Source organism: Trypanosoma brucei, chromosome 11, assembly GCF_000210295.1.
Source record: "Trypanosoma brucei gambiense DAL972 chromosome 11, complete sequence".
Taxonomy (NCBI): domain Eukaryota; phylum Euglenozoa; class Kinetoplastea; order Trypanosomatida; family Trypanosomatidae; genus Trypanosoma; species Trypanosoma brucei.
In genome coordinates, this window is record NC_026744.1 from 468,560 (window position 1) to 493,575 (window position 25,016).

At 48.9% G+C, this 25,016-nt stretch overlaps 13 protein-coding genes across 13 annotated transcripts; all 13 read right to left on the reverse strand.

The window, feature by feature from the left end:
• Positions 1–328: 328 nt before the first annotated feature.
• TbgDal_XI1690 (hypothetical protein, conserved) lies at positions 329–1,030 on the reverse strand (the record flags this gene model as incomplete). The annotated part of the gene is made up of 1 exon (XM_011781015.1): positions 329–1,030. The coding sequence occupies one exon, from the start codon at positions 1,028–1,030 to the stop codon at positions 329–331; it is 702 nt and encodes a 233-aa protein (XP_011779317.1).
• Positions 1,031–1,376: 346 nt separating this feature from the next.
• On the reverse strand, positions 1,377–2,531 carry TbgDal_XI1700 (tatD related deoxyribonuclease, putative; the record flags this gene model as incomplete). Its single annotated transcript, XM_011781016.1, has 1 exon — positions 1,377–2,531. The coding sequence occupies one exon, from the start codon at positions 2,529–2,531 to the stop codon at positions 1,377–1,379; it is 1,155 nt and encodes a 384-aa protein (XP_011779318.1).
• A 479-nt stretch (positions 2,532–3,010) lies between these two features.
• On the reverse strand, positions 3,011–5,638 carry TbgDal_XI1710 (hypothetical protein, conserved; the record flags this gene model as incomplete). The annotated part of the gene is made up of 1 exon (XM_011781017.1): positions 3,011–5,638. One exon carries the CDS (start codon positions 5,636–5,638, stop codon positions 3,011–3,013), a length of 2,628 nt encoding a protein of 875 aa, XP_011779319.1.
• A 565-nt stretch (positions 5,639–6,203) lies between these two features.
• Positions 6,204–6,782, reverse strand: TbgDal_XI1720 (hypothetical protein, conserved; the record flags this gene model as incomplete). The annotated part of the gene is made up of 1 exon (XM_011781018.1): positions 6,204–6,782. One exon carries the CDS (start codon positions 6,780–6,782, stop codon positions 6,204–6,206), a length of 579 nt encoding a protein of 192 aa, XP_011779320.1.
• A 544-nt stretch (positions 6,783–7,326) lies between these two features.
• TbgDal_XI1730 (hypothetical protein, conserved) lies at positions 7,327–9,822 on the reverse strand (the record flags this gene model as incomplete). Its single annotated transcript, XM_011781019.1, has 1 exon — positions 7,327–9,822. The coding sequence occupies one exon, from the start codon at positions 9,820–9,822 to the stop codon at positions 7,327–7,329; it is 2,496 nt and encodes an 831-aa protein (XP_011779321.1).
• Positions 9,823–12,392: 2,570 nt separating this feature from the next.
• TbgDal_XI1750 (hypothetical protein, conserved) lies at positions 12,393–12,800 on the reverse strand (the record flags this gene model as incomplete). The annotated part of the gene is made up of 1 exon (XM_011781020.1): positions 12,393–12,800. The coding sequence occupies one exon, from the start codon at positions 12,798–12,800 to the stop codon at positions 12,393–12,395; it is 408 nt and encodes a 135-aa protein (XP_011779322.1).
• A 687-nt stretch (positions 12,801–13,487) lies between these two features.
• TbgDal_XI1760 (vesicular transport protein (CDC48 homologue),putative) lies at positions 13,488–15,608 on the reverse strand (the record flags this gene model as incomplete). The annotated part of the gene is made up of 1 exon (XM_011781021.1): positions 13,488–15,608. The coding sequence occupies one exon, from the start codon at positions 15,606–15,608 to the stop codon at positions 13,488–13,490; it is 2,121 nt and encodes a 706-aa protein (XP_011779323.1).
• A 307-nt stretch (positions 15,609–15,915) lies between these two features.
• TbgDal_XI1770 (hypothetical protein, unlikely) lies at positions 15,916–16,242 on the reverse strand (the record flags this gene model as incomplete). Its single annotated transcript, XM_011781022.1, has 1 exon — positions 15,916–16,242. The coding sequence occupies one exon, from the start codon at positions 16,240–16,242 to the stop codon at positions 15,916–15,918; it is 327 nt and encodes a 108-aa protein (XP_011779324.1).
• A 363-nt stretch (positions 16,243–16,605) lies between these two features.
• TbgDal_XI1780 (cysteine desulfurase, putative) lies at positions 16,606–17,919 on the reverse strand (the record flags this gene model as incomplete). Its single annotated transcript, XM_011781023.1, has 1 exon — positions 16,606–17,919. One exon carries the CDS (start codon positions 17,917–17,919, stop codon positions 16,606–16,608), a length of 1,314 nt encoding a protein of 437 aa, XP_011779325.1.
• Positions 17,920–18,060: 141 nt separating this feature from the next.
• Positions 18,061–18,378, reverse strand: TbgDal_XI1790 (hypothetical protein, unlikely; the record flags this gene model as incomplete). Its single annotated transcript, XM_011781024.1, has 1 exon — positions 18,061–18,378. One exon carries the CDS (start codon positions 18,376–18,378, stop codon positions 18,061–18,063), a length of 318 nt encoding a protein of 105 aa, XP_011779326.1.
• A 100-nt stretch (positions 18,379–18,478) lies between these two features.
• TbgDal_XI1800 (vesicular-fusion protein SEC18, putative) lies at positions 18,479–21,145 on the reverse strand (the record flags this gene model as incomplete). The annotated part of the gene is made up of 1 exon (XM_011781025.1): positions 18,479–21,145. The coding sequence occupies one exon, from the start codon at positions 21,143–21,145 to the stop codon at positions 18,479–18,481; it is 2,667 nt and encodes an 888-aa protein (XP_011779327.1).
• Positions 21,146–21,506: 361 nt separating this feature from the next.
• Positions 21,507–22,058, reverse strand: TbgDal_XI1810 (hypothetical protein, conserved; the record flags this gene model as incomplete). Its single annotated transcript, XM_011781026.1, has 1 exon — positions 21,507–22,058. The coding sequence occupies one exon, from the start codon at positions 22,056–22,058 to the stop codon at positions 21,507–21,509; it is 552 nt and encodes a 183-aa protein (XP_011779328.1).
• Positions 22,059–22,628: 570 nt separating this feature from the next.
• Positions 22,629–24,341, reverse strand: TbgDal_XI1820 (hypothetical protein, conserved; the record flags this gene model as incomplete). Its single annotated transcript, XM_011781027.1, has 1 exon — positions 22,629–24,341. One exon carries the CDS (start codon positions 24,339–24,341, stop codon positions 22,629–22,631), a length of 1,713 nt encoding a protein of 570 aa, XP_011779329.1.
• Between the last annotated feature and the right edge of the window lie 675 nt (positions 24,342–25,016).

The following is a 25,016-nucleotide window of genomic DNA, read 5'->3' on the forward strand; positions in this document are numbered from 1 at the left end:
CGTACCACATGAAAAGGCACAGAAAAACATTTAAAGAAACAATGAGTCGCCGCCGCCGTGCTTGTCTTGGGATAATAAAAAGGCAACCAAACAAACACCCAACCAATGCCACGCGCTCACACAAAGACGCGCAACGGATTAAAAGGAGATTGCCAGAGCGTCTTCTCGCAGATGTCACAAACAAGAGCAGGCACATAAGAGTCATAACTTATAATAACAAAAAAAAAAGCAAAGGCATGTCCAGCAGTAAAACGGACAAAAGCCCTAGTCGATGTCCATACCGGCTTGGTTTGCGCACTCAGTTTCTAATATTACAGAACATCTTGCGCTACTTTACTCGCGCCAACACCAGCGTCCCGCAGGGCACGTCTATTCTGTTGTAAAACCACAGCGCATTCTGTGCCCTCCGTTGGCCGCGTGCATCATCTGCCGTGACTCCAACGGATGAGTGCTTCAGCAAACTCGCCACCCCGCTACCACTCAATGAATTTGAACCACTCCCGCTAAGTAAAGGCGACTTGTTAGAACGATTGATACCAACATTGTCACCACTAACCGCTTTGTCAACCTCACCGGATGACTGTTCGTCACTCCTCTCGCAGAGATGTACCACAACGCGGTTACTCATCGACCCCCTGCCGCCATTTATTTCGGATACTTGACACCACGTGCCTTCAAACACCAACTCGCCAAATTCACGAGTCCGCAACCGCACTATTGGATGCGGAGTCTCCAGCGTGTCTGCGTCAAACCTAAGCGCCTCTGGGGCAAATTTGGTTTCCATCCCCGAGGTCCCACCCTTAGATGCGTCTTGAGCTGAGTTACATAATGTTTCACATATATGCGCATTGCGGAAGAAATCGAGGCAGGGAAAACGGAGGAGAATTGTTCGTTTTTCCTCCACTGTTAGAATCTCCTCCACGAAAGATTCCTCAGTGTCTTTGCGTTCGGAGTCATCTTCTAACTTAAAATCCTTCTTAGCCTCGTTGTGCCTCAGGGACCTCGAGGTGGCCGACCGCCCGCGCTTCATCAAGTAGAGGGTTGAGGAAAGAGGTACAGCGGTTCCTTTCAATTATCACAATTGCTCTTCCCTTTCTTTATTCACTTTCCCCCGTCCCCTCCCCCTCCTTCTTTATTAATCTTACTGATGTTGCACCGTAAATATATGGTGAAAGAGAAACCAACAAATAAGATTAAGTCAGAGCGCTAACGCTTCTTGTGAAACGGGAATGCACGTAACGGTGAATGAAGTAAGTAAGCCCATTACACGGTTCTTTAGAGTTGACATGAACAAAGAAGTATAAGAGGGAATAAGTTGGTTGTTAAACTGGGGAAAAGAAAAACACCACAGGTCGCGGCAACCAATATGCCTAAACTCAGATGTTAAACACCTCAACACATGTTTGGTAGAACTGTTCTTGGGCTTCCTCCTCTGTAATATTTGCAAGAAAGGCATCCCCCCTCTCTTCCCCCATTGTTCTCACCGTACCAACGTAAGCTTCGAGTACCTGCCGCAAGTGGCAAGGCTCGGTGCGTCGCTCACTGCAGAGCGTCGGATCAAACGGCTTTCCCCTCCGATTGGTGGGAAACTGAGTTCGAAGGAAGCGGGCACCATAGTGCTGTTGCCTAATGTCGCACCATGGTGCATCGGTTTCCAGCATCAGCCGATCGCGCGGAATGCTACAAACCTGCTCAGAACGTTCCTTTTCCCTAAACGCACTGCCGTTTATGCTGAAATAAACACCTGGAATGGCGAGAAGCCGCTCCTGTTCCTCAGGACTCCCATTGTAGCTATGCACAACACCTACGAACGGGGTTTCAGATGTCCACGAACGCACCTCCTCTTCAATTAGTTCAACGAAATCCATACCACAATCACGCGAGTGAAGTATGAATGGGAGACCCAAAGTCCTGAGAACCCGAAACTGTTGAATAAAGTATTCCCTCTGTACCTCCTTTGGGCAGTAGGAAAGCTCTGCGTAATCCAAACCAATCTCCCCTACAGCAACCACAACATCACGATTCTCATTCACCAATTCCACAAGTTTCTTCATACGCTCGTCAGAATGGTGTAGTGAGTCATCGGAATGTTCCCCTGCAGAGTAATAAGGTACTTGGATCGAAACATCATCTTCTGCTGCAGCTTCAATAGCCTTCCAATCCATCGGCCGTGTCATCTCCGCGCAATGCGCAGGGTGCACCCCAACCGTGCAACGAAGGACAGATGGATAGCGACGGCAGAGACGTATCGCCTTTACACACTGCGGAAGGCTCGTACCAGTGATGATGATCTTCCCTACGTTGTGTTCCACTGCGCGACGCATCACCTCGTCAAAGTTATCATCATGAACACGTCGACCCTTCCAATCAACGCCACGGAAGACGCAATCGGTGAGGTTTACCGCAGTGTCGACTAAACAAGGAACGGAAGATCCCCTCATGTCGTCTCTAAACGTTGGGTTTATCGTATAATTAGGGGAAAAAATAAGGGAAGGGTCAGAAGGCGTACAACTACCTACGTCTAAAGACATACGAGAGCTTCCGAATAGACTCAAACTCCCACCGTGGATGAAGTCACGTTTGCACGTAACGTTGCGGTGCACTCAAATACACTCAAATATAATATGCCGACGCAGCCTGTGAGCAAATGTGTGATGTCGCTCATGTTAATAAGCAAAGTCCAAGAAAATAGAAAAAACGGAGACGCACAAAATAACTGGCACACAACCGAAACAAGTATGCCTTCACTTCGCACCAACCATAAAACATAACTCATGCAAAAGGTGAGGAAACCCTCATCGAAGCATACAGAGTTGCAAAGAAAAAAAAAGGAAGCAAAAGATTAACACTTGCCTGATGGCACGAAAAAAAAAAGACAGAGAAAACGAAAGCGCTGTGAAAGAAACCAAGTACACGAAAGGTAAGAGCGCACGTACAGCGTTTATGTAACTTCCTATGGCGTCCACCATTCCCCTCCTTTTTCCATTATACACATCCTTCACAGCTGCGCTTACGTGTCTAAAACGCTGGCGAGGGTAACAACTTCAACAGAATCCCTCCTAGGAACCAATGGGGCAGGTGGGGACTTTGACTTCACAGCTGTCGCAGCGTCCGCTAGCCGCTTTTCTTGCTCAGCCTTTCGTTTCTCTTTCTCCATCTTTTGTCGTTTCTGTTCAGCCTTCTTGCGCTTTTTCGTGGGACTCGAGCTGAACAACCCTCCTTTCTTACCAATGTCAGCTAAGGAACGGTCGAGCATACCAAAGAAGGAAGGCATTTGCTTCCAACCCGCTGTTGGTTTGTCGTCAGCGTCGCGTCTCTGGTGAGCAATGCGTTCATCCCACAAAGCTAACATGGAATTGCATGTATCCTCACCAATCTCTTTCTTGCGCGATAGTAACAAGAAACGCACAACAAATGTTGGGCAATCACCAAAGTCGTCAAGAAGATCCTTCTGCACGATAAAATCAAAATCTACCGGTTTTCTCACGGCAAGAAGGTTCTTGACTAGTTCAAGCGCCTTATTCACCTTACTGATAAGCTTACCACGACTATCCGAAATGCGTGCCTTCCACATATCAATTGTTATGACAATGTCACGTACAAAACAGTTCACAAACTCATTCCAGTCCTTTGCGGCTTTACTAGACGGATGCCGAACGGCATCTCCGAGAAACTCCATAAGCTCGGTCAAGAATTTCTGAATGTACCTTTGCATCATGCGATGCGTTACCGTGTGTAGCTGTGAAGCCTCGAAGGAACAGCTGAACTCCTCGTCGATAAAGTCCGCCATAGTGTCGAGGATTATTCGCGTTGGACTATCCTCTCCCTCATACCAACCTTTTGAGCGGAATACGTCCGGCCACTGCCCCTCCACCATTCGCTCCACATGCAATATAACCTCATCAATGTAGTGGGAAGCATGATCTACCAGAACATCCTGAGTCTGAATAAACGGTGAGTTGTCTTCAAGGCCCTCTTCCTCGTTCCAATAAGACACAAACACGAGCTCAACCGTGTCCATGTTGCGTTCAATCACTGAACAGTCATTGCAAAAGGCATACAAAAACGCAAGTCGCCGCATCTTCCACTCCTCATTGCCGCTATTTCCACCAGATTTTTGCTTTTGCTCCATCTCCTCCCAACGGTCGTAATCAATTAACAACTTACATTCCGAAAAGTAGCTCTCAATTGCAGCTGCACAGGCCCTGCCTATCTGTCGCATGACGTCGACTTCGATCGCCGTTGAGAGACCGGCAAGAGTTTGCTGCAGTACGGCAAACATGTCTTTTGGCCCGGTTGTAACAGGCAGACCACTAGGGCTCCGAAACGGTTTATTTCCATCCTCCAGGACAGTTCTAGCACATACCTTACATAGTTGCACAAGATGCATCATGAGCCCGTCCACAGCACCCGCCGTCATGCAGGCCGACAGTTTGTCCAGTGCAGCGATATCAACATGAGATGTGTAGTTTCCATCCTTCAACATCTCCTTGTACCATCGCACGAAGTCGGAGGCGGCGATGAGGTCGTTTGCTTTCGCCTCCAACCCCGGGTCCGCATAAATTTCGAGCGATTTCACCACCTCCCCATGCAAGGAAACCACTACAATAGGAAATAGAGATAACCTGCTCGAAAGAGGAATCAATGTCATTTCAAGAGCCGAAAGAATCGGCGCTATCTTCTTCATACGATCCAAATAGGCAACGCCCTGCGCAACAGGATTGGTGAACTCCGCCATCACGTCGTCCACCCACAACTTTTTTGCGCAAGCGGCGACAGCTTCGAATATTTTGGCCTCGGTGATGAGCGGCTCCCCATCTGCAGAGTACAAGAAACCTTTATCCTCAGTTATCTCAACGGCGCACAACTGCACGCATTCCTCTAATTGCGTAAACTCGGGTATGGACTGCACCACCGCCCCCATTCGCGGTGGATCCTTAAGCGCCTTTTGGATCGCAGCGGGCACTGAAGTTTCTCTAAAAAGTTTGTAGACACCTTCAACAAACATCGTCTGCACTAACTCCAGCTTTTCAAAGTAGGGGTCAAACGAGTTTTGGTGTGCTTTGGGGTAGCTATGCAATTCCTCTGTTACAGTCTGACGTATGAGCTGCAGCCGACACAGCCGTTTGTACACGGCGGCGAACTGTCGCTGCTCCACAAGCCTGTACATGTCTGTGTAACGCAATTCGTTGAGTACTTCAACCCATTCGATGACAGAAGTAACATTGCTTCGAAGATAATGGAGCTCACGTAGCTGTTTGTAGCTTCCCGAAGTCACATTCATCTGGGCAATGATACTACCCTGCTTGATAAAAAGCTCGCGGAGGTCCTGAATTCGCTCCCCACTTTCTTTCACAATCTGCACGGCTCTATGTCCCTCCAACATCTGTGAGGAGGCCATTGATTTAATTGCACGCCGGAGTTCCTGTGCTTCTGTCGTACAGGCACGTAGGAGTCGAGGTATAACTGCTTCCAAATCTTCCGCATGCGCCAACTCGTGGTTTATGGCTGTGTTGACCTCCTCCGCCAGGACCACGCGGTCAGTTTCGGAAAGATAAGGCCAAAGCTCCTCTGCAGTGTAAAATTGTGAAGAATCAAGCTCACCCAACGCAACATTAGACTGATGTGGGACCGGCATTAGTTCCTTACTTTATTTATTGGTTGCTCGGTTGGAAAAGTCCTACAAACCTGCAGCAACTGCGGCAGCCTTCACTACACGGAAAGGAAAAAAAATCGGTGATATGTAGAAAACAAAAAGAAAAATACAGATACTATTTGATAGAACAGTTGCAAAGCTATGATAATGATGCTATGGGACGTGAAGTTGCAAATACCTCCAATATAACGTGCACGTGCGAACGAACAAACCTGTACAGATTTCCGCAAAACAAAAAAAAATGTTTTTTTTTAAATACTGTAAACACAAATAATATGAAACGGAGGTAACGGGGAAAATGGTAGCCGCTTCCAAATGGGAAAAAATCCCTGCTGAAACATTTACCACTCATCACAGACCCCCCCTCCACAATCTCGTTATCGACATATATCACTCACCCTCACGCTGAAATGGCCATGGGCCACACGTCAAACATCCAAATCCTTTGAAATCACGGTACGAGGTCTTAGTACAACCCATGCACAATAAATGGAAAAAAAAAAGAAAATTCAAGCGCTTCATTCTCGGACACTACGCATCTCCATGCTTATTTCTTCCCGACGGCTTGCCGGCGTTTTTCGTAGGCTTCCACGAGCGCATCCACCTTTTCATCCAGTGGCATATTATTTAGATCATTCTTTCGTGCCTCAATCGCCTCTGCCGAGGTTGGAAGAAGCTCAAACTTCCTGCGCTGGAGCGCCTCCACCTCGCGCGCATAGTCGGGGATTTTAAAGTTGTATTGCTCGTCCATCTTCCGCGTTTCCACAATGGCACTGTCAATGGTATTCACAACGTGACTTAAGTTACGAGCGTTGTGAATACCGAGCGCTGCTTTACCACCAAAATAGCCTCCTGCCAGCGAAATCCAACTCGCATAGCGCTGGAGCAGTGGCAAGCGCCCGCTCAGCGAAAGACAGATGGCCATCGTTGTTACCATGGAGCCACCCATATAACCGTAGTTCCAATACGCACTATCAGCAACAGCTTGGTATTGCTCCATAGACTTGAGCACACGCATCCGATTACCTTCAATGAACACATTAGCCGTGATAAGGGCTTGGGCATCTTTATCAGCGGGACTAATTTTTGTTGTCTGCTTCTGGAGACTAAGCTGTTGCGCCCACATGTTTCTTTACTTCTTTAACCTGCACACCCCACAGGTGTTGTTGCTTACCACAGGGTGATAAGTATTTTATTGACGCTGGCGTGCACTGAAAAACAAAAGAGCTACAAGATGAGCCCCCGGTTGCGTGCTCACGTATCTTGCCTGCCCCCCCCTCTGCTGCTAGAAACGGTCACGCAGTCGTGCAGAGCTTACGTACGCACAGAACGTGATTAACGCTTATGGGCACACTGCAATGCTTCTTAAGTAGACAAATGAGGGCGCCCAACACACATTTAAAGTGTCAAAACAAAGGGAGGAAATATGGAAGTGAGGAAAACAAAAAGGTGAGGCGACAAGGTTTGAAACGGCGAAACACAAATACAAGTGGACGCAATAGAGCGGATATTCGTTGCAGAATGTACAGCAGCGGCATGAGACCCTTACGTGCAGAGGATGTGTGAAGTAATGAATCAAACTAAACCGGATTCTCCAAAACAACACCTTCGCTCAACCAACTCCCCTCCTCTGCGATTCCTTGGGAAGGAACCAGATCAAGAAAACGATACTACTCTGCCTCAACGGTTGTTTCACCCAGCATCCACGTTTGAAGCGGGTGATACGGCACTTGCGGGTGGTCGGGAGTATACACGCCAAGTGCACGCCAGTCATGTTTGAGTGCACCGCGACTAAATCCTGGAGCAAGATTTCGCGCGGTAACATGATACTTGTCAAAGAGTGGTTTGTCCCTTCGATACACGAAACGGGCACGTATGGGATTGTAGTACTGTAGGGTGCACTTACGGTCGCGTACCGGTGTCCTGAGTCGAACGTTATGAGTCACCAACCTCAGTTCCTTGCTGTGAAGTGAACTCAGTAAAGGCGCACCCTTGTCATAGAGGGAGCGGGATGAAACTAGTAGATTATGTCCACCTTTGAGAAAACGATAAGGGGTGCGCGCAGTGCAGTTACTGTGCATCAACGTATGAACCTTCACTAACGGCAACTCACGGGCCAAGAACGCGGCAACTGTCCAAAGCATAAGGTCTTCATCACAATATGCACCGGCATCATGTAAAAGTATCTCCTCGCTAAACGGAAGGAGAACAGCGCGACCCTTCTCCAACTCGTAGCTGACTATCTCGAGGGCGCGGGCGCATGCAATACGTTCCTTCATGCTGGGGCTCGTAAGGGATTTCACTGAAAGTGCTCGCAGGCACGACATGGTGACAATCAAACTGTCCTTCCCGCTAGGCAGGCGCCGCACGGCGGACACGAGCTGATCGGTTGATGTTGCCATTAGGGACGAGTGTAAAATGAACACAGAGTCAATGCTATTCAAATACTCTAGCTGAGAGAGCATTGTCATGAGCGGGCGCTTCAGTTTAGGAGCGGTGGCAATCGCTCCACTGTTCCCGGGGAGCGATGAGGTCAAAGGGTTCAAAGCATTTCTCTCATTGCTCATAAGCATCTGTACCTGCACATCACGTAACGACGAAGGAATGAGCGAGGTAATCACAGACTGTTCCACACGCAGGCGATCGGCCACAAGAGAGCAGTGAAGAAAGGAATTCAAAATGCGGTAGTCAAACAAATTCTGTGTGGCAAACGTATGAGCCACCCCTTTGTCAACCAACGAAAGGAGAAACTCAGAGCCACTCTCTAGTAGGCCTAAAAGGGTAACTTTATCAGCCTTCGCAGAAGCATTGTCAATGGCCTCCTGCAACAAACAGAGCGCTCTCTTCTTTGTTGGAGTATCCTTAGTGCGGGAAACAGCGGCAAAGAAGTCTGGACCACGGGGAGACGCTGTATCCGACAAAAGGAGCTGCAGAATTTCGTTGTTACCCGCGTCGCACAACACAGTTACGAGATACATGCGCTCCACGATGGCCCAGTCATGCGCACTCCACGGCCCCGAAATGTCATTGCGCACGCGGCGAAGAAAGGCGTCTGTTATGGTCTTAAAAACATCACCAACAGCCTTTCCGCAGGGCATCACCCCACAAAACCCACTGAGCAGGTCAACCATTTGCTCCCTAGTACACAAATCAAGCATTGTAGGGATCCGACCGTCATCCTCCACTCGCAATAGTTCCACCATGAAATCATAAAGCTCCTCCCCGGTTCCCCAGAACGCTGTGGAGTGGTTAACCCCTATCGCATGTCTGTAATCAGCCCGATTGGAAGGGGCATGATCGGAAAACGTGAACCATTTATTTGGTTCAAACACTTTAATAAGTGCCATGAACTGAAGTACCTGGATGAACAATGCTGGACTAGCAGACAGTCGCCACGGTTGCTCCCGCACCAACGCTATTGTTGTCGCGTCCACCAGGTTGACGTAAGCAGGAAGTAGAGAATTGGGGACGTAGTACGGCCTGCCAAACTTGGAAACCTTCACGGTTAGGAAATTAAGTCCCCGTCCGTCCACAGAAAAAGGGGCACTAATGGCTGTGAACATCCTTAACAGCTCCTCATCGCTGCGGAAGGACACAGTAGAAGCCATGTCCGCTAGAGCCGCCACCCGCGATTCTATTTGCGGACGATCTTCAAACTGGGCTACAAGCTCCTCGATAGAACGCGTGCAATGCAGACGATCTATCAAAGGGTAATCTCTTGATACTACGTAGCCCCTCATCTCCTCCTCATGAGAACATGGGCTCATCGTTTGTGATGGAAACCTTGAATCCGCTGCCGGGGTTGTAACATCCTCGGTGTGTCTCTCTGTGATAGCTATTGCCATGTTACCGTCCCCTTTGCCACTGGTGGCAAATTGATTCTCTTCTTGTAAGGTTTCCTGCAGCAAAACCTCAGTAGCGGCCAACCTACTCCCACGCCGCCGCTCCTTCGCCGCCTCAATGTCGGGAATGTTCCGCAACCTTACGGGCCCGTACTCCAAGCTTTCATCGAACTTCGGCAGAGGAAAGGGAGTAAAGTTGTCTTCCAGATGTTTGGGCTGCATGCTCTCCGGTATTGGTCTATAGCGCACGGTGTTGTGTCCTGAGTCCCGCTCGAACCGCAAACGCAGCGCCACGCTCGACGTGAGGGCAAAGCGTCGTAACATCGTTCTTCTTCTACTTTCCTTTTTATCGCCTTACTTCTCACCTTCTTCTTCACCCCTTCTCACCAGCCACACACTCTTTCACCTGTAAATAGAGAAAAAAAATGTTTGGCCGCCTTCACTTAAGGAATCGCAGTCCCCACCAAAACGCACAAACAAGGTTTGAAGAGGCAACAACAGCAGTAAATGCAACAGCAACAGCAACAGCTCGTACATATTGAAACGAAGACATATAAGGCTTAGGCAAAGAAGAAGCGATAATCGAAACTAGGAATAAGAACGCAGAAACGAGAACACTCGAATCGTACCGCGATTGCCTTCTTATACAGGCTTTTTTTTTTTGAATACAATCCCTCCGGGTGGGAAAGGGAAGGGAATATGGAATATGGGCAAGCACACGCGTCATCCACCCCTTTGGGAACCTTTTACCTTCTCATTCCCAACACGCATAGGCACTCGTAGCGGAGCCCGAGGGTGAAACGTGTGCACCCTCTAACTCAGTGCAAACACCCTGCACACACCTCAAAAAAGGTCCGCCATTAAAAAAAAAAAAGCAAACAGAAGCGTCAACGACAACGACAACACGAATTCGCATAAACTCAAATGGCCATAAATGAACACACCGCGGCGGTGGCACTGGGAAAGTGCGGTGCAGTGCGCCTACGACAACCTGCGGTATAATACAACAAGGGCAAGTAATGCAACAGCAACAATCACCCGGTTCCCCAGCAAGCCGCCAAGGAACACTCTGAAAAACGGTAGCAAATCTTTTGAGTCCGCTTCCGGACCGTCCCCCGCACCCAAATAAAACCCTGTCTTTGTGAGGGTAAATTTTTGACCCCGACGATGCTTTGGTGTCCGCTCCTTTTTTTTGCTACTGGCATTCCCGACTCCAGTTTGAGGGCCAGTAGTCACCTTCTTGTGATGATGCACATGTCGCTCAAACCATTCAACCTCCTCCTTAATTAAACGTACTAAATTTGCCTCATACGCCACATGCTCCTCCAAAAGGAATTTGATGTCCTCCACTGGCCCGGGGTACAAAATTCGACTGTGCAGCTGCTTTATACTCCATCGCACAACTCAGCTAACTCCTCCACATGCAATTTAGCCTCCTTCAAGGCAGCGGCAGACCGCTGGCTGTCGGATCCCATGAGTTTTCGTGCTTCGTTTGCCGCCATGAGGTGCTGGTCCACGAGAGAGGCCGTGAATAACAGACTTTGTCGGTTGTCGTGTTCAATCACCTTAGCCGCATACTGCGCCTGCTTTGCCGACAGCATGAGAAAAAACATAAAGCACAAAAAAAAGAACAGAAATATCAGTATGCCCGTAACATGCCACTTCTGACAAACACCAAACACTGTTCCAGGTATGGAATTTGCAGCCCGCAGAAATGCATCACCACCAGCCGCTAGTTTACCCATAAAACTCGATGAGTCCTCCTCCTCGCCCACATCACTATCACCTTCAGGCTGTTTAGCAGCCGTAACAAGCTGCCTCATTCCGTTTCTTCCATCAGAAGAGCCTTCCTTCTCGCTTTCGCTATCGTCTGTACGCACGTATAGTGTCTTCGTACCACCACCACGTCTGCGCCGCTGCACACGTGGGGGACTTTGGTACTGTTGGTTGTACCCCGATTGCGGCAGAACCCGGGGGGTTGGATCCGTAAACGTTAGCGGGGCCTTGACGTACAATACCTCACGCTCGCCCTGGTTATTGTCAACGATATCATTTGTTCGGGGTCGCCTGGAAACCGCCTCTACGGGGGCATCACGCAAAGAGTTGCGCTGTCCACTCATTTCTAACACGCTGCACCTTTGCTCTCGACCCCTTTACGTCACCTTGCGTTCACACGCTCTTGAGTGACTTCTCCGCTTTACCCTTTTCCCTACAATTCTTATCCCTTCTTCTGTCCGTTTCGTACCGGCCGTGCCGGCAACCTCACTGCCGCAAAACGTACGACACCGTACGTGCACCGTTACAACTGGTGCGGTCCAGTCGGACTGCGGGCACTTAACAGGAAAAAAAAAGGAAACAAAAGAAAAAAAGGGAGAGCTGAGGGAACATTCACTTTACTTACGTGAAGAAACAAGTTTAGACAAAAGAATATATATATGCATATACGTGCATACGCCAAGGTATTATTGAACTTCCACTTAACAACAAACAGATGAAGGGGCCAAGCGTGCCTTTACACGAAATCATAAAAAGCTTATTTCAGAAGCCGATACGACTATGAAATGATAAAGCTTATGAATGTAAGGACGGCAAGCACTTCGCCGAGGTGGTCCAAAACAATTCGAAGTGGCCATATTATTTGTATTCCCGTCCGTGCGTTATATGTATGTCTCCTCCCATGTTCCATTACAACTAACGGAGTGTCAATAGCGGAAGGTACTCATTCCTTAACAACACACCCCCAGACGCCTGAATTCCCACTTGTGCGATACAAAATATAAACTACGTTCATCAGGCAACAAAAAAAGAAAAGGAACAAAGGATCCGAGACGCGTGTGGTGGAGGGCTCACAACGTGCAATGTACCAACAACGACGTGCAGTGAACGCCCCGCTGTCATTCCTCACACTCTTCCTCTAAAAGACGCTGCGCGCGACGCCGAGCACGGTGAGCAGCGTCAATAAGCGGCTTGTAGCCGATGTCGACAACTTGGCCATGTTCATTCCGCACGTACGTATATTGCGCGGCCCTTTGTGCGATATCTGAGTCCGAGTCGCGAAAATACATTACGTAAACCAAATAACTTGCAAAGGAGAGAGCACTACCAAGCCATATGCCCTGCAGCAACTTCCAGCGCCAGCCATACTGCCAGGCTGGGGGAAGATATGGTCGGAGTTGACGGAAAAAATAACCCCCTGCACTTTTCGGCAGATCAGGCATGCGTGAACGAGTCATTTGTTGCCCTTTTCGCCGGCGTCGCTCAACCTTCGGCAGTGCTGCCCAAAAAGACGAACACCGGAGCATGGTGTGCAACTCTGATAGAGAAATATACGCGTGAATTCTCAGATGCCTGAAGAAAAAACGGAGGTGTGTTCCCCTCCTACAGTCTTAACAGAGTACCACGGGGAGTAGAGGAACAGAAACCAAGGTGTACGCAAGTTTTCTCTTTCGGCAAAACGGTACCTCTCACCTAATCCCCCATGCATTAACAGACGGCAAAGAGGGGCAAGATATGTTTCCTCCTCTCACAGCGCCTTCTCAACTAACGGCGAGACAGGGAAACAACCAACGGATGAAAAGGGGTCGGGAAAAATTGATGGTGCAGAAATTCTTGGAAACCCTGGTTTTGTTGGCACAGCGTCGAAGATCAACAGTGCTAGATGGAACGACAAAGGAGCAAGCAATCAACGCCCTCTTTAATATACTTAACCCTAACACGTAATGCGGAAAGGGGTGATTCCAGCGAGAGTGAATGGATACGCGGCACTTTCCCCCACCTCCTTCCCTTGTTCCCCTGACCAGCGTTTGTAAAAAAAATGGAATGATAACTTTAGCGGAATATGTGATTTGCAACTCTATGGGGCATAAGAGGATGAGATAACTACCGGGGGACACGCCACCCACTTCGTAAACCAGAGCTACCGCCTAATCTTCCCCATCCGGTCTCTTCGTTAAACCATCATGAGGAAGAATAGCGCCTTCTCATAATTTTCAGCAAGGGCCCTTCGCATCTCGGGCCAGCTGCTTGTGCAGTATTTCATAATCCATTCTGTCCTTTGCTGAAACAGATGGCTTGACTTTAGACATGCTGACTTCGAAGTCCTCCATGGTAACGGAGGGCAGCTGCGCATTCGCCACTGCCTCACCACTGGCGTCTCGTTCCATTTGCTCCAGCATCTCCTCGGTGGCGCCACGGTAGATATTCTTTAGCGCATGCAAGGAGGCCTCCCGCATAAGTGCGGCCAAGTCAGCACCACTAAACCCCTGGAGGCGCTCATCGCGGGCAATACTCGGGAGATCCACCGACGCGTCAATTGGATAACGGCGTGCATGTGTTTCTAGAATAGAGGCACGCTGCTCCACGGAGGGAAGTGGAACATACAGCATTTTGTCCAGGCGCCCAGGACGAAGCATAGCCGGATCAATCATATCTGGACGGTTAGTAGCCCCAATGACATACACACTTTCACGTCCCTCCACACCATCCATTTCTGTCAGCAACTGGTTTACAACGCGCTCACTGCTTGGGTTTGCCCGATCGGAGCCGCGCCGTGGAGCGAGGGCATCCAGCTCATCAAAGAAGAGAACACAAGGAGCACTTGCACGACCACGAGCAAAAACCATGCGCACACTCCGCTCACTCTCACCAACAAATTTATTCAGCAACTCAGGTCCTTTAATGGATATAAAATTGGCGCCTGACTGGTTGGCTATAGCCTTTGCCACCAGTGTTTTGCCACAACCTGGCGGGCCGTAGAGCAGCACACCAACTGGATGATCCAACCCAAACCGTCGGTGAAGCTTTGGCGACCGAATTGGCTGGAGAATGCTGGTGATAAGCTCTTCGCGAACATCCTCAAGAGCACCAATATCATCCCATGTTACGTTGGGGATCGTCGTGAAGCCCTCCCTCATTGCGCTTGGCTGCACGCGCTTGACGGCCTCCTTCATATTGTCACGTGTCACAACAAAAGACACGAGTTCCTCGGCGTTGGGATCGTCCAGTTTATTCTTTTCCTCCAGTTCGTTGTGCTTCTGCCGGATTGCAAGAATGCATGCCTCTTTGACCAGCAGGTGAAGATCTGCACCAACGTAACCGGGTGTCATGTTCGCCAGTTCGAAAAAGTCCACGTCCTCTGCCAAATGAAGCTTCTGACAAATTATTTTTAAGATACTGTGCCGTTCGTCGATGGTGGGGATGCCAAGAGAGATTTCACGATCGAAACGTCCCGCACGGCGCAAGGCGGTATCAAGTGCCTCTGGACGATTCGTAGCCCCCATTACACAAACAACTTTGTTATGTTGCCGCCACGCCTGGGCAACCTGATCCATGCATGTCAGAAGTTGTCCGACGATGCGGCTTTCCATACCCCGCTGCGCCTGATCGCGACGACCTGCAATGGTGTCAACCTCATCAATGAATACAATGCTTGGAGCCGCGCTTATGGCATCTAGAAAAAGGTTACGCAGTTTGGCCTCGCTATCACCGCTGATGCCAGAGACAATTTCGGGAGCGGACACGAAAAAGAGTGGGACTTGCAGGGACCCTGAAATGGCATGCACAAGCTTCGTTTTCCCGCACCCCGGTGGTCCATGGAGCAGCACACCGCAGGGCGGATCGGCGCCTAAGCGGCTGAATAAATGGGGAGAGCGGATGGGCAATTCAATTAGTTCTTTAATTATTGGAATTTCTCTTGCAAGCCCGCCCATGTCATCGAGGGTAATACCCGGGATGACGCCGAGCCTTTCGGGTGTGTCTTCCTCACCTCCATCATCGTCTTGTTTGGTTTCCGCACGTTTCCGTTTCCTGGAACCCTCCAATCCGTTATCGTCACCACCATTTCTTCGACTACGTTCTGTGAAGTTGCTCTTTTCCCCGCGGTCCCTTTCATGGATGCCATTTCCCCGTTGAGAAGAGCCATGGAAATACCGGTCGCTTTGCCGTCTGTTCCGCCTGAGCCGCCGCATCTGATCAGACATATCCCACAGCGGGAAATATTTTCTAACAGTCACCGTAACAGTGACCAGCGGTAAATTAAAAATAAGTAAATAAATGTGATATACGGTAAAGGCATATAACCACAACAAAGAGGTAGATGAAAGGCCCTCCATCGCGGCGATGGAAGGGTTCGCCAGACGCAAAAATGGGTAAAACAGCTGCGCGACTGGGAATCTCTTCCACTCGAAGTAATAAGTTATAACTGAAGAAAAATATTACGACTGGAGGCACAAACGTTTCACAAGATTGCTCTCAGCAATAGTGGTGTGTGCATGAAAACGTGCACATGTAAAAAGAAAAAAGAGTTGGGTTACAAACCCTCGCTTACAACGTAAGGAGTGTCTTGGCCCGAAACGATGTCTTGGTTGGAAAGGTACAACCCAATTTTCTTTTCCTTTTTTTTTCCGATCGCTGAGAAAACTAACACCTCTTACAGTCCACCTTGTGACTTAACCAAACAGACAAAAAAAAAAAGAAAAATGTCGTAACCCCTAGAACACTGGGGGCAACGGAATCATCGCTATTCAAAACTTGAAGCGCACAAAACTGCAGAAAGTAAAGAAAACAGCCGAAAGGCATGTGTACTACACTCCCGTAAGAAAGACCTCCATTACAGGAGTAGGAAATTTTAAAACAGTGATAACACAAATGTGCGAGGAGCAATAACCCGCACCTCACCTTCCCTTTTGCACATGCACCCGAGAAATGAGGAGCCAGACATACTACACAGCTATAAAGCGGTGACATGAACTCGGAAGTTAAAAGAGTTCCCTACCCGTGTCCTCCACACCAAAAAATGGAGGAAAGAAAAAAAAAACACACAACGAACACGTATCAGCACTTCTCCTACGCTTACTTCTCCTCCTCTTCCCAGTCCACTGGTCGTTAGCCGCCTCATCGGTATCCTTTCCCTGTATCATACAAATTTAACTTCTATCACTACAACAGAAAAAATGATGAGAAGCAAAACCCTAAAAAAAAAAAAAACAGACATGTCACTGTCCGTTTGCGCTTCCCTTGTTGTACTGTTTTTAATAACAGTGGTTTTAACAATGGTATGAAATGATTCAACACCAGCACTCTCTCATCACTCCTTTGAGAACCAGAAGACTACCGCCACTCCACGTCTTTAAGGCTCTTTCCTTCCATCAGCAAGTCCCACAGTGGCGACATTTCACGCAACCTTTCCACAGTGCGGGCACATTCCTCAACCGTAACATCCACCTCTCGCTCAGTAGTGAAGCGACCGATACCAAATCGAATGGAGGTGTGTGCATTCTCAGCATCAATACCGAGTGCACGCAAAACATAACTTGGCTCTAGAGAGGCGCTTGTGCATGCACTTCCACTCGAGACCGCTACCTTCTTCATGCCCATTAGTAAACTCTCACCTTCCACACAGGCAAAACTAATGTTAAGGTTTCCGTGAAATCGGCGCTCAACATCACCATTGAGTGTGATGTGTGTTAAGCGCTTCTGCAAACCCTCCCATAATCGCTTACTAAGTTGGGCGATGCGCTCTGAATCACGCTTCATCTCTACCTTTGCTAGCTCACACGCTGCACCCAATCCCACTGCAAGTGGTGTGGCTATAGTGCCGCTACGCACACCACGCTCCTGTCCACCACCACTCACTGGTGATCGCACACGGACGCGCGGACGGCGTCGCATGTAGAGGGCACCGCAGCCCTTCGGTCCGTATATTTTGTGCGATGATATTGACATGAGGTCAATGTTATCCCGATCCACATCAATATCCAACTTTCCCACCGCCTGCGCGGCATCAGTATGAAAGAGGACCTTCTTTTTCCTGCATATCTTCCCGATTTCGTCAATGGGTTGAATGACACCAATTTCATTGTTCACATACATGCAAGAAACGAGCGCTGTTGTGGGACGGATAGCTTCCTCAAGTTTCTGTAGGTTCACAATCCCATTTTTTTCAACGGGAAGGTACGTTACCTCGAAACCCTCCATTTCCAAGTAGCGGCAGGAGTCCAAAACACACTTGTGTTCTGTTTGAAGGGTTATGAGGTGGTTTTTCTTTTCTTTGTTGTAGTTGGCTACACCTTTTATGGCAATATTGTTGGACTCCGTTGCGCCGCTAGTAAAAAAAACACCCTTGGGACTCGCCCGAATTAAATCTGCCACTTGCGTCCGCGCCTTCTCAACGGCCTCCTCAGCAGTCCAACCATAACTGTGTGTACGGCTGTGTGGGTTGCCATACATTTCAGTCATGTAAGGCAGCATCTTATCGAGTACCCGTGGATCTAACGGAGTTGTTGACTGCAGATCCAAATATAGCGGTCGTGGATCCCTTTTAAAAGGCCTTCCAGCGGAGCCTCCAACCGACGAGACTCCCTGACTGATGGCTGATGCGGAGCCACAAGCCGCGCAAAGAAGTACGCGAACACCACTAAACATTTCTTTTTAGACGATGCTTTTGGTTCTTTATATATTTTTTTTATTTTTATTTTTAAGGATGAAGGAAAAATTGTTACGGGCAAGGTGAGAGGTTGCGAAGACTGTATCAAGTAAAAAAAAACCATAAAGAAATTATGGTCACTAGGGAAGGACACAACAACAGAGACACAAATAGAAACCGCAGAGAGGGGGAAGCACACGAGAAAAAAAAATAGAAATCAGAGTGGAACACGAGGAGGCGGCCAGCAAGCTCCCACGCAAAAAAAAAAAAGAATTATGTTGAATACACCGAACCCGCCTCCATAGCGGCGCACAAAGCGGGGAAGCCATCGCCTTAAAAACTGCGAATAGGTCGGCATGTGAACGATACTTCGCTAACGACACGAAGAAACAACGGGGAAATAACGCAGGTGAAAACAACAATAACAACGCATTATGTTGCTGGGTCAACTGACCCATCGAACACGCCACCTTCACGCATGCCCCAACGCACCTTTCCCTCTTTCCTCCTCCTTCTACTCTCCCTAATCTATCATGCAGATATTCCCACTAAACTGCCTCAGTACATTTCCTCCCCGTGAATGGAACCATCGGCGTTCAAAACACCATCAAAAGCGTCTGATATGCCCATTTCCGATGCAACGTCCCTAATCGCGGCAGCCAACTCCGCCTGTTGACTCTCCGTGAGAACCGGGGGTGAGTGATGATCTCCCCCACTTCGCTGCGGTCCTCCTTTGGTGAAAAGCTCGTTAAGTGAAGAATACAAAGAGGTTTCCATACTCTCAGCCTCACCCGTTGACGTGGTTTCTGCAGTGCGATGATGCTCTTCATGCGCCCTCCACAAGGCAAGATCAGTGATGCGTAGGAATTGACGATAAGTTAGTGATGTGGGGTACGCACGAACCACTTCATTCGGCAGTTTAGCCGTCTGAGGAAGGATACCATAGTGATGAAGCAACTTAAGGACGCCCTCGCGGCGAATAGGCTGCAGGTTGAGCCTTACATCGTACTCCACTGAACCCAGAGCACCCTGAAGAACCTCTTCCTCAGCTGTAGTAATGATCAACAATCGCTTCCTTCGAGGCTGAGACACATCCCACTCACTGTGAGGGAACAACCCGGAACTCGACACCGACTTGAACTCGTTAATAGCAGACCTCAATGCATCCGCTGCACCCGAGTCACCACTGCGAACGTACCGTTCAACATTGTCAACAACTAAACAGTAATCCCCTTTAAAGGCACCGGCGTCACGGAGTGCATCGATGACCTCCTGGATGTCCCTCGCGGCTCGCCCGCTGAGCTCGCGCCCTGTGAGAAACTTCGTCACGCTAAAGCGAATGCTGCTCACCACATTTCTTGCAAACACAGTCTTTCCTGAGCCGCTGGAGCCATGAATAACAACTACAGCCGCATTTGTAATTTGGCTGTGCTGAATACTACGCATCAACCGCCGAACTACACCCATCCCGCGAGATATCGTTCCGTCAAAATCCACAAGCTTATCAACAGCGCTATCCAGTCCCTTACCGTCGCCGGCAAGATCTTGACCACCGTTTACCTGCGCCTTTGAGTCCCATACATCCCTCAACGCAAGTTGAAAATCGCTACTGGTAACTTTAAAATGCTCAGTCGCTGCGCCAGAGAGTTCATCCTCAATACCAATATCCCCGGTGGGGAAGCTTGTGTTGAGAGAACTATCGCGGAACCGTAACAATGCGTGACTGACCGCCGCACGAACCGTGCCAGCAACATCGGCACCAGAAAATCCACCTGTTCGGTCTGCCAGTATATCCAAGCTGACATCTTCTGCAAGAAAATCCTTATCCCGTAGTTCCCGTGTGTGGATAAAAAACATCTCTCTTCGACCCTTAACATCAGGTAGGGGAACCTCAATGACAACTTCAAACCGACCTGGGCGGAGAAGTGCACGGTCAATAGCATGTAACCTGTTCGTCAATCCAATAATAAGTATATTCCTTGCTTTATTCACGCCGTCCATGATGGTTAGAAATTGGTTAGTTAGTCCATCATACACAGCCTTCGTGGAGCTTTCCTCCCCCAAATCTGCACGCCGTTTAAAGAGTGCATCGAGTTCATCCATAATGACAATGTGCAACCTCTTGCTGTTTGCAGTTTCTTCATCAGCACCAGAAGCATGTCGTGTTCCCCCGTGCTCATCCTCATCATCATCATCGCCCCACATGTTGTTAGCGTCAAATAGCCTCCGAAGGTTCTTTTCGGAGTCACCAACGTACTTGGAAATAATGTCAGCCGCGTTGACAATAGTTACCCTCGTCCCTTTACCTTCCAGCTTGGCAATCATACGAGCAATAAGAGTCTTACCGGTTCCCGGCGGCCCATGGAGGAGTACTCCACGTACAGGCGGAATATTAAGTGATTCCACCACCCCACGGAGTTGCCGCGTCCTACTCAAGAAAACGCGACGGAAAAGCTCATGTAGTTGCTCACTCAATCCTCCAATACCAAGAGAAACCCACTCATCATTCATTGCAGAGTGTCGGACTCTACGGAACATATATTCTAAGGGGTCTTCGGCATCCTCCTCTTCATCCTCCTCACCGCCCGAGTGCGATCCATTGCCATACGGCGTGAGGTCCAACTCCACTGCACGGGGGACGGAGGCAAGCGTAACAGTTGTAGTCTTGTTAGAGTTGTCACTCGTTACAGTTTGAAGCAATTTCAGGTTCATCCAAGTGCTCCGTGTGGTCAGCCGTTCCAACCACAGCGGTTTATGCCTCAAACTATCCATGGGATTAAGAAGGGTACACGACAAGATCTGCCGCGGGAACAGACTAGAGGGCCTCACATGAAGACACGGCATGGAAATTAAATCAAGATCCTCCTCACCTCCATGATGTGGTATTGGTGTGTGTTCCTCCAGAACTATGCTTAAGTTCCCCAGCTGTGGGAAACCGCGCCCCCGAACGGTGAGTTGTACCGGATGAAATGAATTTAAGTCAGAGAAGCACGAAATCGTCTGGCGACCCCTTTCCGTTAGCACAGGCCTAGTGCAGCCGGTAATCCACAATATCTCTAATCTTTGATAATTGCTATATTTTGCAGGACCGCCGGGATGATATGAAGCCGCACCCAGATTAACGCTGTAGAGACACGCCACGCACGCGCAAAGAAGAAACAGTGATGAAAGTGGATTTAGCGTGCGAAACGCTTGCCTTTTGCTAACTGTGGTCTTGACTATCATCCTACCAACAATCCCGCCCCTTTGTTGAACTCTAGGTGGGTTGGAGTACGAAGGAAAGGGAGGGGGAAAAACAATACCTCAGCGCAAGCGGCAAAGGATCAAAGAACAACATGTGCGTGCGTATTCACATAAATTTTCCTAACCAAGTGCTATCACAAGATGTGAGCTCGTGAAAGACCCAATATCAGAGCGCGATCCCGAGCAAAGTATTCTCATTTTCACCCCCGAATAAGTTTTGAAAAAAAAATGTCAAAAATAACGATAGTGGAAACTGAAAGAAATGACAAAGCCTGCGTCACAGCATAAAAAATAATAATGATTATGATGATAACGATCATATTCCAAGTCGAAACCAATCATGTTATTTATTTTTTCTCTTTTTTGGCGAGTTGTCTCCCGAACCAGGGGAGCCTGCCTGGGAAAGGGATTGTAAACATCGGATCGCAGTGAAAAATGGCACAATTATCCACACCGAGCTCGGCAAAAGAACCATCAGTAACTTATCCAAATAGCCGATATGCCTCGTGTATTCCCCACCCTCCACGAAATCCATCACGAAGTACAGCAGAGTTTTACTGAAAGTCATAACGCTAACGACCGCTGCCAACTTGATAGCCGACTTCCAGTACCCGCTAAAGGAGAGAAGGGGGGCAAGTAAGCCAAGAGTGACTTCCAACAAATTCATCCAACTCTGCGCCACAACGAAGGCATCTTCATTCGGGGCGTAACGTCGGTCGTAAGTGGCGTAAACCGTCCACGGCTGAAATAAAACTAATTCGCCTAAAGGGTGTGGTGTGTCAGGTGTTTTAGGGCGGTTAAGGACAAAAACAGCATCAAGCAACACAACAGGTGCTGTCAAAAGCAACCAAGCCGTTGCGACCGTAGGGAGGCGCGGTTTCTCCATCGTCGTCATCTCCTCCTCCACCAATTCCTCACAACTTACCTAATACAAACTGTTACAATGACCAAAGACTACTTCAACCGGGAGTAACCTGAAAAGGAAAGTGGCTAGCAGAATGAGTAAACGGCATATTAAAAAAGAAAAAATAGCCGAGAGACTAGAAACGAATTCACCGGGAGGCAGAAGTCCAGTATGAACACTTTTATTGTAGAATGGTCAGGTATGTGAATGGGCCCCAGAAGGCTGCATTTTCCCCCATAATTTTTTTCAAAGGGAATGAAAAAAAATGCGCAACTGGGCGGGGGTTCCCGCATCCCGCTTCCGCTGCATTACCTCCATTTCACATTATCTCTAAAATCTCTCAAGTTACCTCCATCTGAATGCCTCAACTCGCGTCTTGTTAACGTCGTTATCTTGCCCTCCTCTTCACCTCCAAGTTAGCACACGAAATTTTCTAAACAACCCATGTATTTATAATGGAGTAGCCCCTTGCAGCGGCTAACGAATTGTAGCCTTCCTCCAACAACGAAAGCGCCTCGCGTCCTTCCGCCACCACCGAGCCACCTCGGTTCATTACTACCGTTAGTTATGTTCATCATCATCATCGTCGTCGTCATCATCATCATCATCGTCATCGTCATCCCCAGTGTCGTCATCAGCGTAGTTTCCTGTGTCGTCATCATCATCCCCAGTGTCGTCGCTGCTAAGGGTGGTGTGATCATCATCACTCTCACGGTCATCCCCCCTACGACCGTACATGGTAGAGCTCTCGCTGTCGCATTCATCTTCGCTGTCCTCACCCTCGCCATCCTTATCGCTGTTATCATCTTCATCGTTGTCACCATCGACAGGATCGTGATCGTATATGGAAACCTCGTCACTGCTGTCGTCGCCATCGCTGCTGTCTTCTTCACTGCCGTCACTGTTATCATTACTGTCACCGTCACTGTCACCGTCACTCTCGTCATCAACAGGATCATCATCACGCGTAGAGGGTTCGTCGTCACTGCTGCCATCATCGTCCGAATCGTCGGTTTCGCTATCGTCACTGTAGGACGAGCTGTAAGACCCACTGCCATCATCAGATGAGGCAGCCGAAGAGCTTTCGTCGTCATCTTTCGCATGTCCTGAGGTTGCTTCGAAAGCGTCTGCTCCGGTTTCGACCTCCATATCGCTGCTCGACCTACCAGAATTCATTCTGAAAGTACTGGCCGCGGCGGAGGCAACCGCGGCGTGAGCGATAGCCGAGCCCACGGCGCTTGCCCCGGCGGTAGATCCTACAAATCGTTTAGGCGGGGTACGAGTGAGGGATGAAGCACGAACTGGAGCAGCGGCCGTACGTTCTCCCCTCACCATCAACATTTTTGACACCCCTTCCCCACGCGCTTTCCTTGAGAAAGAGTCACCACAACTATCCTCCACGGCAACCGTCTCATCCACCTCCTCCATACTTCTATAGCGGTGCTCCTTTTTAGTGGTCACCTTTTTCTTTTGTTGAAGGGCATATATAGCCATCTCCCGCTTCACGAGCAGCTCATTCGTTATACGGGCATGGTATTGATGCTGGATACCGAACATATCCCCTAATACCGCGTCCAGGTATTTCATCACAAAAACGAGATTTTCCTCCTCGATGGTGGCGTTGAAACTTCGCCGATCATCCAAGTTGTACTTCGTCGCTGCCCCTCCCGCGTTCGCAGCATCATCATCCTCATCCTCATCGTCCAGTAGATTGGATCCATCCTCTGTGTTCTTCGGGCCTGCGGTCACCACTTTTGCAGTTACTTCACCTGCAAGCGCAAAAGCCGATGGTAATACAGGGAAGGACTTGCCTTCACGTGCACCAAAGCCTCCACCCTCCCCTCCTTGCCATCTAGGTATTGGCTTCAAATGTAGCGAAGAGTGTTGTTTTTCCATCGACACGTGCCGCATCTTACCCTCGAACGCAGCCAGGAGTGATGCAACATCATAAGGCCGGAGAAAAATACGACCAAAAAAGTAGTCCCCCGTGATATCAGTACTCACTTTACCTCCATTTGGGGCTGTCCTGTCTTCAGAAATCATCTTCGCTGCCGCCTCCGGTGCCATTCCCACATGACTGTCGGGAGACTGCACACTTAGTACAAGGTGCCGCTGACGGTTGCTCTTCCAGCGCCACAGCAACACAGCCGGGTACTCGACCTCTCCCTTCGCAATGCTTACGGGAGTGCGCAGATCCCGCACAAAAACACTGCGACCACCCGCCTTGAGAAAGACGGCAGAAGCAAAAGTTACGGCGGAGATGCGGCGCCACATTATTCTCTATGACGTACAATTAGAGCACTATGCACGCTTTTAATGTTGTTCTTCCCTCACTCCCCGCTTGTTTCGTTCCTCCTTCCAATGAACAACGATGATGAGAATAAACTCAAACGATATATGTCTATATATGCGTGTGTACGTTGGTGTCACTCGCGACAGAAGGATAAATGTCCAAAAAGATCTCCTACGAAGAAAAACACCCACAACCGGTCAATGAAAAGTAATCAAAAAAAGATTTAGGATGTGTGGTAGTGCAGCCCCAGGGATTAATGAACCAATGGGCCACAGTACCAGTCGATTACTGTCGGACGGTAGAGAAAAAAACGAAGGCGGAAAGAGAAAGAGAAGTATCCAGCAATGTGTACATAAAAAGAAACAAGAGGTTCTTCAACCCTTGTTAGGGCCAGGTAAACACATAACAGCCTGGAGGCAGTGAAAGGAAGGGATTTTTCTTTCTTGAAGGAGATTAAAGGGTTGGGGGGAAAAGTCGGATGCGGAAGGAAGACGCAAGAAGTTCCAAAGCGGGTTCAACCCAGCACCACTAAACCAAACAAATAGACGGTGGGTGCTCACTTGCATTGCACCAAACATCTTGGTACTCAATTCCTTCCAACAACACATCTGTTGTCTATCCTACACAAAAATACAAACACATACGTACGACCTCAT